This window comes from Homalodisca vitripennis, chromosome 8, assembly GCF_021130785.1.
Source record: "Homalodisca vitripennis isolate AUS2020 chromosome 8, UT_GWSS_2.1, whole genome shotgun sequence".
NCBI lineage: Eukaryota > Metazoa > Arthropoda > Insecta > Hemiptera > Cicadellidae > Homalodisca > Homalodisca vitripennis.
In genome coordinates, this window is record NC_060214.1 from 4,996,064 (window position 1) to 5,010,924 (window position 14,861).

At 38.2% G+C, this 14,861-nt stretch overlaps 1 protein-coding gene across 1 annotated transcript in view; it reads left to right on the forward strand.

Annotated features, from left to right (window-relative positions):
- LOC124367226 (serine/arginine repetitive matrix protein 1) overlaps positions 1 to 14,861 on the forward strand; it is a 341,596-nt gene that overhangs the window by 313,978 nt on the left and 12,757 nt on the right. The window contains exons 8-9 of the mRNA XM_046823902.1: positions 9,143 to 9,333; positions 12,710 to 13,144. Of these exons, the coding sequence (XP_046679858.1) occupies positions 9,143 to 9,333; positions 12,710 to 13,144 (626 nt within the window). The remainder of the gene's footprint in view (positions 1 to 9,142; positions 9,334 to 12,709; positions 13,145 to 14,861) is intronic.

Sequence of the window (14,861 nt, forward strand, 5' to 3'; positions counted from 1 at the left end):
GACGTAATGCTGGATGTGGACCATTCCATTTAAAAATTAAATTTTGTTACACTAGAAATGTTCCCATTGTATTACATCATAACTTAAGTCTGACTCAAATAATCCTAAGTAACCCAGTTTATGAACTTTTCTTAGGCCATTGTAAAGAGGAACCTTGGAGCGGTCTTGGCTGAATTTAGCTGCTCCGGTAATGTACAGGGATTACAAATTACATAATTTTTAATAACATTTTCAAAGCGTACAATGTTAGGTGCTCACAGAGCACGTTTGACTATATATGTTGTATATTAATATTAAATTGCCATGACGTTTACAATCATTTTACAGTTGGTAAAATAGTACGGCCTGTTTTCTTTCCTGATGTTCATCCACCGTGGAGTTTTTCAAATTTTTATTTTGATGCTATGTAAATAATACATTTATTGCCAAGTGTCCATTCCCAAACACACTTGAAATTTTAAATTATAAATAGAAAACAATAACAAATTATTAGCATGCATATAAAGTTGCATAACTAAGCAAATATAAAAAAGTAAATATTTAAAAAACTCAACAATTATAAAATGTAAAAGATAACAAATAATAAACAATATATAATAAACAATAAATATATAACAATAAACATACAACAATAATTATCTAACAATAAATATACAACAATAGATATCGAACAATAAATAAATTTTAATACATAAATAAATAAATACATTCAATAATAACTATAATTTACTTCGCTGTTTACAACATACCCTTTTATTTTCATTTTAAATTTTGGTTTGGTTTCAAAAATTAGATCATTTCCCATATTTGATATGCATTTGTTTATGATCTTAGGGCCCATATAGCTGAACTGTTTTCGTGCAATTTCTTAAATATAGTTTTGTGGGTATTCCATTTCATGTCAAAATCAAGATGGACATCTAAGCAACTTACGAGAAATAATGCTATATGTTGGGTATTACAAAATATATAAATATTATTAAAATTTTTGGAGGTTGGGAAAGTCAATTCACCACATTTGTTTTAAAGAAGTTAATTAAGAAGCTATTGATGCAGAAATGCAAAATGAATGGCTATATACTGCCCCAACAGTGTACTATATAGTGACCGTAATTTAGAATCTAGAATCATCCATATCGTACTCTATTCACCCACTAGTCCCGTACTACTCAATATGTCATTGTATAACAATAAGTGACGACGAGTGAAATAATGATCTGTCACTAATTACTTAACAATTTTGACAGATGATATTTTAGTTTCTCACAATTAACAATACACAAGTGTACATGTTACAAGTCATCCCGTCCCAAACTTAGAAGCAATCGAAATCTAGGATTACACGGCAAGACTATACCAACTCAGGTTAGGTAGCGACGCACTGATTCTTAAACTCGGAACTTAATTAGACCTGAGGACAATAAAACTGGGAAGATGTGAGTAGGCGAGGAGTGAGGTGGCGGGAACGCAGCGCAGGCGGGAAGGCGTAACAGCTGATCCAAGGACACGTCAAGGTCACGCTGTCCTGTAGGATGCTCTAGTCCACATAGTGAGGAAACAATGCCTATTGTGATCCAGTCGCTTAATTAGATTAATCGGCTAGTATTGTTGTTATTATCAAGGTCTTGTGTTGGGTTGACTCGTGTTTTGTTATTGTACTTGTGCACGTCCTGCACATCTGACAGATATCATCTTTTTCTATGAGGCCTTTAAAGGAACTATCAATAAAGGCGTTAACGCCCCTAGATGGTTAAACGTAGGTGATACTGTACGGTCGGTTACAATTTATTGGTCTTTAATATTAACGCACAGTTAAATTATGTAGTAAAAAATTAGAGTTTTTCATGCGTTGATCACGATTTTCTAATAAGTACTGACTTTGAAACTAATCTAAAACAATTTTTTTTATTGGTACTTTTTTATAATTATATTTTACTAATCCAACAAACTATATCTTTCCCTATTGTTTTTGAAATTTTCTACACTCTATGTACTAAGAATATACCAATACAAATTTGCAAAGAGTAAGTAAAAAAAAGTAAAAAATGCATTTAAAACACCCATCAGGGTTTATTTTTTTTATCATACAAAATTTCACTTATTTCAATATTTAACACGCATACTATTTCTGTTACAATATTCATACAAAAGTAAGTAAAATATCTTATGCGTATGAAAGTAAAAACATTTTGTCTATATACGACCTTTAATCCAACTACAGACTATGAGACATATTTCATCCAGTGCTAATATATGTTACCACTTAAAAGAAGCAGATATTATACATATATTACAGAAAAGTATTCAACATTTTATATGGAAACGCAAATCCTAGAACATTTAAATAAATTTGAACTCCAAACAAAAGATATCTCATTACAGTGCTATGTAGAAATCGCCACAGAATATGTCTGCAACGCAATTCACATGGATGCAAAGTCTACCAAAGGGCCGGCACAGTGATATACTGAAGTAGTGATGAGCGGCTTATGAGGAAACCGTCTCAGATCATCTAACAAAACAACTGCAATACAGTTCTCATGGATGAAAAGTGTACCCAAAGGGCCGGCACAGATATACTGAAGTAGTGATGAGTAGCTATGAGCTTACCGTCTCAGATCATCTAACAAAACGACTGCAATACAATTCTCATGGATGCAAAGTGCACCCAAAGGGCCGTCACAGTGAAAAAATGAAATAGTGATAGACAGCTCATGAAGAAACCGTCTCAAATCATCTACCAAAATGTCTGCAACACAACTCTCATGGATGCAAAGTGCACCCAAAGGGCCGTCACAGTGAAAAAAAACGAAATAGTGATGGACAGCTCATGAAGAAACCGTCTCAGATCATCTACCAAAATGTCTGCAACACAACTCTCATGGATGCAAAGTGCACCCAAAGGGCCGTCACGGTGACAAAATGAACTAGTGATGGACATCTTATGAAGAAACCGTCTCAGATCATCTACCAAAATGTCTGCAACACAACTCTCATGGATGCAAAGTGCACCCAAAGGGCCGTCACAGTGAAAAAATGAAATAGTGATGGACAGCTCATGAAGAAACCGTCTCAGATCATCTACCAAAATGTCTGCAACACAACTCTCATGGATGCAAAGTGCACCCAAAGGGCCGTCACGGTGGCAAAATGAACTAGTGATGGACATCTTATGAAGAAACCGTCTCAGATCATCTACCAAAATGTCTGCAACACAACTCTCATGGATGCAAAGTGCACCCAAAGGGCCGTCACGGTGACAAAATGAAGTAGTGATGGACATCTTATGAAGAAACCGTCTCAGATCATCGAACAAAACGACTGCAATACAATTCTCATGCATGAAAAGTGCACCCAAAGGGCCGTCACGGTGACAAAATGAACTAGTGATGGACATCTTATGAAGAAACCGTCTCAGATCATCTACCAAAATGTCTGCAACACAACTCTCATGGATGCAAAGTGCACCCAAAGGGCCGTCACAGTGACAAAAAAACGAAATAGTGATGGACAGCTCATGAAGAAACCGTCTCAGATCATCTACCAAAATGTCTGCAACACAACTCTCATGGATGCAAAGTGCACCCAAAGGGCCGTCACGGTGACAAAATGAACTAGTGATGGACATCTTATGAAGAAACCGTCTCAGATCATCTACCAAAATGTCTGCAACACAACTCTCATGGATGCAAAGTGCACCCAAAGGGCCGTCACAGTGAAAAAATGAAATAGTGATGGACAGCTCATGAAGAAACCGTCTCAGATCATCTACCAAAATGTCTGCAACACAACTCTCATGGATGCAAAGTGCACCCAAAGGGCCGTCACGGTGACAAAATGAACTAGTGATGGACATCTTATGAAGAAACCGTCTCAGATCATCTACCAAAATGTCTGCAACACAACTCTCATGGATGCAAAGTGCACCCAAGGGCCGTCACGGTGACAAAATGAAGTAGTGATGGACATCTTATGAAGAAACCGTCTCAGATCATCGAACAAAACGACTGCAATACAATTCTCATGCATGAAAAGTGCACCCAAAGGGCCGTCACGGTGACAAAATGAACTAGTGATGGACATCTTATGAAGAAACCGTCTCAGATCATCTACCAAAATGTCTGCAACACAACTCTCATGGATGCAAAGTGCACCCAAGGGCCGTCACGGTGACAAAATGAAGTAGTGATGGACATCTTATGAAGAAACCGTCTCAGATCATCTACCAAAATGTCTGCAACACAACTCTCATGGATGCAAAGTGCACCCAAAGGGCCGTCACAGTGAAAAAATGAAATAGTGATGGACAGCTCATGAAGAAACCGTCTCAGATCATCTACCAAAATGTCTGCAACACAACTCTCATGGATGCAAAGTGCACCCAAAGGGCCGTCACGGTGACAAAATGAAGTAGTGATGGACATCTTATGAAGAAACCGTCTCAGATCATCTACCAAAATGTCTGCAACACAACTCTCATGGATGCAAAGTGCACCCAAAGGGCCGTCACAGTGAAAAAATGAAATAGTGATGGACAGCTCATGAAGAAACCGTCTCAGATCATCTACCAAAATGTCTGCAACACAACTCTCATGGATGCAAAGTGCACCCAAAGGGCCGTCACGGTGACAAAATGAACTAGTGATGGACATCTTATGAAGAAACCGTCTCAGATCATCTACCAAAATGTCTGCAACACAACTCTCATGGATGCAAAGTGCACCCAAGGGCCGTCACGGTGAAAAAATGAAAGTAGTGATGGACATCTTATGAAGAAACCGTCTCAGATCATCGAACAAAACGACTGCAATACAATTCTCATGCATGAAAAGTGCACCCAAAGGGCCGTCACGGTGACAAAATGAACTAGTGATGGACATCTTATGAAGAAACCGTCTCAGATCATCTACCAAAATGTCTGCAACACAACTCTCATGGATGCAAAGTGCACCCAAGGGCCGTCACGGTGACAAAATGAAGTAGTGATGGACATCTTATGAAGAAACCGTCTCAGATCATCGAACAAAACGACTGCAATACAATTCTCATGCATGAAAAGTGTACCCAAAGGGCCGGCATATTGATATACTGAAGTGGTGATTGATGGTTCACGAGCTTAGGTTATTTACCATAATGTCTGCAACACAATTCTGGTGCACGTAAGGTTTATTCAAAAGTACGCCACAGTGATAAATCAATTCTTTATTGCATTTACAACAATATTTTTGGTATTAATGTTACAACACTTTGAATTTTTAATGTTTTATAATTTACTAATAATATAGTAATATTATATAACTTCTTATTTAATATAATGATAAATCTTTGATATATGTCTGATAACATGTACATACATAAGTGATTAATATGTTCATTCCATGTTAGTTCCTTATCCAGGAATATTTCCACGAATTAAATATAATTGATTTCATACATAATATCGTTATTTAAAATTACAGTTGATTCTATTTAGTTTCAAATAATTTTCATCAAAATATTGTGTACAGGAATAGACTTCCTCAAACATCTTAATTTCCAAAATCAGGTTTATTTTTCGAATACATGCACAAAGTAGTATCATCTGCATACGGTATCAATTTAATGAATTTGAAGGTCGATTCACAATTATTTATATATGTTAAAAATAACAAAGGACCAAGTATCGATCCCTGAAGGGACACCATACTTTATATCGAAATAATTAGATATCTTCGCCTCTGAGATATCTACTTGTTATTTTCTTTTTGAGATAAAATTTAAGCCAGTTATGTTGGACTCCTCTTATTCCACAACCAAATAATTTTTGTAACAGAATTTTGTGATCCACAGAGTGTTTGAATGCTCTGAAATACCCCAACCACGTAGGATTGTTGTTTTCTAAGCCATCAATAGTACCTACAAGGTTTACTATTACGTCAAAAGCAGAGATATCTTCACGATATCTAAATTAATTTTTTAGCGTATGTTTTCTTTATTAAGATAGTTGTTTAATCTTATAAAAAAAACCTTGCTTACAATAGATTAATTTAGCGTATAATACACAAACTTGGAAAACAATTTAAACTGAAGTAATTCACATAGGTTTAAATTTATGATGAAATGTATTTTTAATACTAAAGTAGCAAACATGATTAAACTTTATAGTGTACACATTATATAATGTAAAATTATAGGTTTAAAAGGTTTTATAAAGTATTTTGAATAAAAAAAATGTGTTTTATTAAGACAACAAAATGTCAACGCTCATATTAGGCTTATAGGATGAGGTGTGATGTCAGTAATCTGAACGATTTCAAGATCCGGCTCATGATCTGAGTTGACTGAACCGGAATATTCCAAATAGCCGTTTCTCCCATCACTACTCTGAAGTACGGCAATAAGCTGAATCTTCGTCGCCAAGAGTAGTGTGCACGAATACAGACTAATTGCTGATGTTGAACTTTCACTCCCACGACAGGATAGCCTGACCTCACATAACCTCACTTTCGCTAGGACACGTACTTGTTCCCGCTTATCGGTATTCAGCCCCCGTCACTGCCTCCTCTATCGTGATATCATTTACCATTTCCCACTCGGCTCATTCGTCCTCGGCTGCTCAGTATGCGAGTTGTCATTTGAAAAATTTTACGTTTCTTTCTTAACGACTGTGGGGATTTTCTGTCCTCATTTTAAAATGGACATCGTTTATGGCATTTCCAAATTCTGAGCATACTCTTCAAAATATGCGTACAAAAGAAATTTCAGACAAAATACTGATTTAGTAGGGATTAATAGCTCAAATACCAGCAAAGTTACAGTCAGTTTTATCAGAAGATTAGTACAACTACGACTGCGTGTCAAAGTCATACATAAATTTTCGTGTTCCTTTCATAAACTACGAAGCAACATTTCAATCATTAATAATTTTCACAAGTGAAAAGATACAGTAAGTAATTTCATTACGTTCTGTCAGATCCTTTGATATCCGACACTGTACTGGTTTACTGTTATAATTATGGCCCCAATCGCAAAAGTAAGTGGGGGGGGGGGGAGGGGGAGAAACATAATCAGCCGACTTGTTTGTCCTCTGATAATGGTAATACAATGCAAATGAAGTGCACGCGTGTTGGGCAAGACGCCGTGCCACTCTGCTGATGTGCGCGACAAATATGGTGGTCTGGCCCTGCCGGGGCCTCCTGGGCCGCGGGAGGTAGGAATGTGGCCTCAGAGCAGAACTGGAGGCGCGGAACAATCTACAATAGTCTTCGAGATGTCGCGAACGATAATAGGTCGTCGGCGGTGCGCGCGCAGTCCACCGAGTTCCATCAGCTGATCGGTATCAGCAGCTGATGAGATGGAGTTGCTGAAGCGACGGAAGCTGACGTACTGCAAGACCAACTGGTCGTGGGTAGAGTCTCAGGTAGGTGTCCTGAACATTTGGCTCCGCTTATAAGGAACCTTGTTTTGTCAAATTTGACCACTCTCTGCTCCCCTCTTTCCGACTCGTTTTTCCAGGTGCTAAATTTACAAGTGACACAAAACGCTTCAGACCTGATACAATGTTTCCGAGTTCTCCCGATTATTGGCGATTTAGCTGACATACGTTTTGCGACCTTGTAAAACATCTGTTAGCAGGTGTTCCCCTCTCCACCTCCTCAGTGCAGTATTCTGCAATATGCAGTCCCACGTTTTACACAAAAAACTTCTGTGTCTATACATTGAAAACTAAGTTAAATATTGTTTAAATAAAATCAGTAAATATAACTGAAGGTACGACATAGCAGTAACATTCCACTGTGGGAATCGAAGGTGTGATACTTTAATGGTGACTCCAACATCTTTAACATCGCTTTGCTCCTCCCCTCATGCGTTTTCGTAGTTCCTGAGAAATCCCATGCACTTTCGCTTGGAAATCAATTGTTAATTGTAATTGACGTTATTGACTATCAAATTCCCACAGAAATAAATAATAATTTAACAGAGGCCAATATCAGGAGGGTGAAATGTAGATTGACTTCAGCATCTATTGTTATACGGCACGACACAGATGTGAGTGCACTAAAGTGTTGAATCTATTTCTGTCACGATTGGTGTATTACATGTTTCGGTAATAGGCCAGATTATAAATGAGAAATAAACGCTATGCGCGAGGACAGAACTTATGTACCTGTGTAAACTATGCTCTAACGGATTAAGGAAAACACACACAAAATTAACAGATATAAAGGGAGTTAAGTGTAGTTACATTTAGGATTGCATTACATTTATTTAATTACATTGTGGTGAGGTCCTGTACTGTTGGACACAAATGTTGTCCACACCTCTTGTTCTTTAGCCATAGAAGTCACAGTCAAAGCCACAGCTAAACAATTATATGGCAGAAGTCGCACCGGATAAATCTATAATTTTCACATTTGTTCACAACATTACATTCAGGCATATCACTCCTTCGCAACTTCTAGATCGGAGTTTTCCCAACTATAATAAAGAAAATGTCGAATCTATTAAATGCCACTAAAAAGCGTGTCAGACGAGTTGTAACGCCTTGGGCGTTTTTAATTTCTCATGGAATCATACAATCTGTTGAACTGACACCTGCTTGCGGTGGATGATTGATGGTTCATAAACTACCTGCTTGCGGTGGGTAGTGGATGGTTCATAAACTATCGTTGTGTGTTGGCTAGTTCGGTAGTTGACTCTGCCTCTCGTTCCATCATATCCATGTGCTTCTCGGCACGTAGTCAGGGCACATTTTGACATACAGAATAGAACTGTTTCCAAGAAGTAGATACATGGCAGAGTCAACAGTTGCGATTTTTTGCCAACTCCCTCGGATCTATACCACACTTGAAGCGGCTATAAACGACTATCTCGAGTATGTAAACGTAGGGACAGTTAAAAAAAAAACCAACCGCCATGAAAGCATCCCTTCAAGATTCTGTGGATTTAAGTTTTAAAAGGAACCACCTCATATTAGTCCATAGTATGACGCCTTGAGTTCATCCAGCGAGTACATCTATGAAGGACTGTGCAAGACATACTCCATATATTTGTTACTGTACAGTCCAGATAGCTCTATTCATCCACAGCAGGGATCGGCTCAACGTCAATGCAAGGAGGACCTGTCTGTAGCGTTAATAACAGTACTCTGTCCTTGTTGTAGAGGGATGACGACCGATATACGAGTGATGACCAGAGGGCTAGCAGTAGACTAATACAGAGCCAGAGGGAGTACCACCAGAGGCTGGAGGAGCCTGCCCCTGACTACTCTCCGCCTTCGCCACGCGCCACTCCCAGTCCTCACCCCCACACTCCACCCCCAGAGGGGAAGAAGAAAGTCTACCAAAGAACAAGGTCAGTTTGAACACTAAATTTTACACGAACCTTTCTTTTTGAGTTATCTTGGATGGGTGCGTTGGTCAGATATATCCTACAAAAGTGAGATAGTCCTTCCTGTATGTAAAGAGGGATATATTTTTAAAACAAGTCTTGTTTCAACTTTTAATTATCTTAACAGTTAAGATAATTTACTAGAGTAATTTACTCTAGATCTCAAAAAAGATATTTCGATAGTTTAAAAACTTCAAAACGATTATTTTTAGTTTTTATGCATGTTTATTTTACTGGAAGTGCTAATCTCAGAATCATTGCAGAGTAAATTTCAGAAAGTCGAAAAGAAACGTTCTTAGGAATTTTGGATAGTTGACTTTACCCTGCCTCTAAATTTTGGAAGTGATTGACGTTACAAATGTGTGTTCACTCGGGAAGTGGGATCCTTGGATAAAATACTAGTAGTAGGAACAAACTGGATCTCAAACATAACTTCTGTGTTCGAGCAACTTCCATCTTACGTTGCTGTCCGGATCATCGATAAAAATGGTTCTTCGAAGAACTTGCAAGCAAGAATCACTTTGAGACTTGTTAAGAGATCTCGTAGTGCTGAAAGCTATTTTATTCAAAAGTAAAAGTAAAGTAAGGATGTGAATGTTGAATTTAGCTCTAGTTCACCTTCCTCTCACGTTCCGCATCCGAAATTTGATGCTTTTGCAGACTTTACTCCTGAAATCTGGAGTTATTTTCGTCTCAAGGGATCCAAAAATAGGCAGTGACGAAGAACGAAGACGCTCAAAACGAACCCCCCGCATCGTTTCGACATCAGAGACACCCAGACCACACAGAGTAGTGCCATCTAGGTGAAGAGGTATTCTCATTGTTTCATCAAGTCCACAGTAGGACTGGAGTTTGTTGATCTGGAATTAAATTCAACATTCGCATCTACTCACTTGGTCGTATCAAAGTCTTATTTTACGAGGCGAAATTAGGGCTAAAAGTCCCTCTCCAACACTTAATCTAGAGACCAAAGCCTTAAAGGTGGCTTCTGAACCACTACAAACGTCAGGCAGGGTGTGTGTGTGTGTGTGTGTGTGTGTGTTTGGTCTGTTATTCTGTTTAAGTATTCTAGTTAAACTCTGACTATGTTGCTGAACAATTTTTAGATTGTGTTGAGAGCGTGGTAGTGTGTCTTAACCTGTGGAATGGTAATATCGGAGTACAAATTTTATATTATTATTGATTGTATTCGAGTATTCTAGTTAAACTCTGACTATGTTGCTGAACAATTGTTAGATTGTGTTGAGAGTGTGGTAGTGTGTCTGAACCTGTGGAATGGTAACATCGGAGTACAAATTTTACATTATTATTGATTGTATTCGAGTATTCTAGTTAAACTCTGACTATGTTGCTGAACAATTGTTAGATTGTGTTGAGGGCGTGGTAGTGTGTCTGAACCTGTGGAATGGTAATATTGGAGTACAAATTTTATATTATTATTGATTGTATTCGAGTATTCTAGTTAAACTCTGACTATGTTGCTGAACAATTGTTAGATTGTGTCGAGAGCGTGGTAGTGTGTCTGAACCTGTGGAATATTGCAGTACAAATTTTATATTATTATTGATTGTATTCGAGTATTCTAGTTAAACTCTGACTATGTTGCTGAACAATTGTTAGATTGTGTCGAGAGCGCGGTAGTGTGTCTGAACCTGTGGAATGGTAATATTGGAGTACAAATTTTATATTATTATTGATTGTATTCGAGTATTCTAGTTAAACTCTGACTATGTTGCTGAACAATTGTTAGATTGTGTCGAGAGCGTGGTAGTGTGTCTGAACCTGTGGAATGGTAATATTGGAGTACAAATTTTATATTATTATTGATTGTATTCGAGTATTCTAGTTAAACTCTGACTATGTTGCTGAAAAATTGTTAGATTGTGTCGAGAGCGTGGTAGTGTGTCTGAACCTGTGGAATGGTAATATTGGAGTACAAATTTTATATTATTATTGATTGTATTCGAGTATTCTAGTTAAACTCTGACTATGTTGCTGAACAATTGTTAGATTGTGTCGAGAGCGTGGTAGTGTGTCTGAACCTGTGGAATATTGCAGTACAAATTTTATATTATTATTGATTGTATTCGAGTATTCTAGTTAAACTCTGACTATGTTGCTGAACAATTGTTAGATTGTGTCGAGAGCGCGGTAGTGTGTCTGAACCTGTGGAATGGTAATATTGGAGTACAAATTTTATATTATTATTGATTGTATTCGAGTATTCTAGTTAAACTCTGACTATGTTGCTGAAAAATTGTTAGATTGTGTCGAGAGCGTGGTAGTGTGTCTGAACCTGTGGAATGGTAATATTGGAGTACAAATTTTATATTATTATTGATTGTATTCGAGTATTCTAGTTAAACTCTGACTATGTTGCTGAACAATTGTTAGATTGTGTCGAGAGCGTGGTAGTGTGTCTGAACCTGTGGAATGGTAATATTGGAGTACAAATTTTATATTATTATTGATTGTATTCGAGTATTCTAGTTAAACTCTGACTATGTTGCTGAACAATTGTTAGATTGTGTCGAGAGCGTGGTAGTGTGTCTGAACCTGTGGAATGGTAATATTGGAGTACAAATTGTATATTATTATTGATTGTTTTCGAGTATTCTAGTTAAACTCTGACTATGTTGCTGAACAATTGTTAGATTGTGTCGAGAGCGTGGTAGTGTGTCTGAACCTGTGGAATGGTAATATTGGAGTACAAATTTTACATTATTATTGATTGTATTCGAGTATTCTAGTTAAACTCTGACTATGTTGCTGAACAATTGTTAGATTGTGTCGAGAGCGTGGTAGTGTGTCTGAACCTGTGGAATGGTAATATTGGAGTACAAATTTTACATTATTATTGATTGTATTCGAGTATTCTAGTTAAACTCTGACTATGTTGCTGAACAATTGTTAGATTGTGTCGAGAGCGTGGTAGTGTGTCTGAACCTGTGGAATGGTAATATTGGAGTACAAATTGTATATTATTATTGATTGTTTTCGAGTATTCTAGTTAAACTCTGACTATGTTGCTGAACAATTGTTAGATTGTGTCGAGAGCGTGGTAGTGTGTCTGAACCTGTGGAATGGTAATATTGGAGTACAAATTTTATATTATTATTGATTGTATTCGAGTATTCTAGTTAAACTCTCACTATGTTGCTGAACAATTGTTAGATTGTGTTGAGAGCGTGGTAATGTGTCTGAACCTGTGGAATGGCAATATCGGAGTAAAATTTTTTTATTATTAGTGATACTTATTATTCAATACAATTTTGAAAATTGTGAAACCGCAAAAAAGAGGGTGTTAAGTTGAAAATCTAGATGTGAACGTTTTTTACAGGTTCGCCGCCGACATCCCTCCGGCTCGGACGAAGGCCGCTCAGGGTACGCAGACTCCGCACAAGACCAGCCTGGGCGAGTCCTTCCGGAAGTTCGTAGGGAAGTTCCGATCGTCCAGTAAGGAGAAGCGGCGGGGGAAGAAGGGTTCGCGCTCTCCTTCTCCCCAGGGTCACACCTACCAGCAGTACAACGTCGTGGACAATCTGCCAGGAGAGGGGGGAGACGGTCCAGTCGCCCCTCCGCGCCTCGGTCGACACCGGGACTCCGGCACTCAGACTCCGGGCATGCGTCGAGCCGGGGACCCCGTCGTCACCCGCTACTATCTGGGTGAGGACCCTTTCGGTGGCAGTATCTACGGACGTGAACGCGAGTATGACGGTGTCACCCCCTACAGGCGCAGGCAACGGCGTGGAAGTGAGGACGATCGAAACGCCAGGTCAGTTGTACACCTTAGTTCGTACCTTGGAACGATTTCTTTAACTTTTTAGATAATTTTCTAATTTCTTCGGAATCTTCAACTTTGCCTGCTTACTCACCAGCGCGTTTATTCATTTCTTCCAAAATACTATCAAGCCTTGTACGAAGTCCTAGCCAAAGCGAATTACAAAAAATCTATTATGTATTGTGCCAGGCAAAAGTTATACTTAGAAAAATCAAAAATGTTTTCCATTCAACACGTTAAACATTTCACCAGCTCCTGTGTTATTGTGGATTGATGGCAGCCTTTTAAACTGCGTTTTACCTTCGATTACATAACAGTTCACACGGTTACGACTGAGCAGAGAGTCTGTAACAGAGCTGTTCAATTACATAACTCGTGTTATTGTAAGTATCCTTGTAAATAGTTTTATGGCGATAGTTGTCATTGTACTTGACAACCAAAACATAGCGTACCTTGTCAACGTTAAAAAGCTTTGTATAAACTGAATCACACCGGTGAAACATCAAGTAACCTTCTTGTTTGTTAAATTTTATTGGTTGAAATTTTAAATTTTCTAGATCCATCTTAATTTATTTATATATCAGTATTGTACTTCTTATATTAATGTGGAATCGTGAAATGAAGGTTTGGCAACATGACCAACTTTTAATATACTAAAAAGTTGACTTTTATTGGCAACCGGGTAATGCTATAAGTGTACGGTGTCTCGAGCCACTCAAGCTCGGCTCACCTGCCTCAATCCTCCAGGTTTCTCCTCGGAGTGGGGGCGGGGGACTCCGCCTTATGATAGCCCACTTTCTCGCAGATCGCGCTGAGTGCGTAGTGTCGGGGTCACTCCGGTCTGGTGCCTGGGCGGCGCCCGCTCAGTCACCTAATAGCAACTCTCTCGCTGTGGGTTTACTTGATTTATCGTGCCGCAATAATCTCGAGAGGCCAACGCAAAATTCAAATTCTGTTTGGGTTGTTCACAGTTTTTATCGATTAAAAGTTTAATGAAACCGTCAACTAAAGTACATTCCGTATTAAAAAACGTTCTACCTTAATGTTTTGATAAGTACGATTTAATTAACAAACTGAAGATTGCGTATTATTAGGCCATTTGCTGGAAATATGCGCCTGTGTGAATATTTCAATAATATACAACAAAAATTTCCTTTGCTGTGCTGCCTCTGCTGAAATCTTGAGTCAAGTTCGTTGGAAGAGATCTAAAATAAGTAGTTGACGAAGAAGCTCAGAACTTACTCAGAGACTCCTAGATTACAAGGAAATAATGTAATAAAGGTAAAGAGGTATTCTCATTGTCTCATCTTGTGCACAATTCAGTGCACTGAGATATTTCTGACGCGATCCCAAATCACGGTTGGAGAAACCGAGGTTTCTACATATAACGCAACTATTACCTCTAGATTAAAATATGTAATCTATCCAAATTCTAGAAGTCAAATCTGTGACGGCTTATTATTTCAGGCGCTACACTAGGAGGAAGCTGAACTTACATAAACATTAAATCAATCCTTCCTACCACGTTATGTGCAACAAGTTTCCATTATAATTTCTAGAAACGTCCCTGCTTGTGCACGTCCAGTTCAGCTCTATGCCCATCCTATTCTTTCCATTTATGATGACACCCTGTGTCTATATATTGTCTATCTACCAGTGATAGTAACAATAAACCTCACCCCACTCAACAATATTACGTTTTCAGACATTG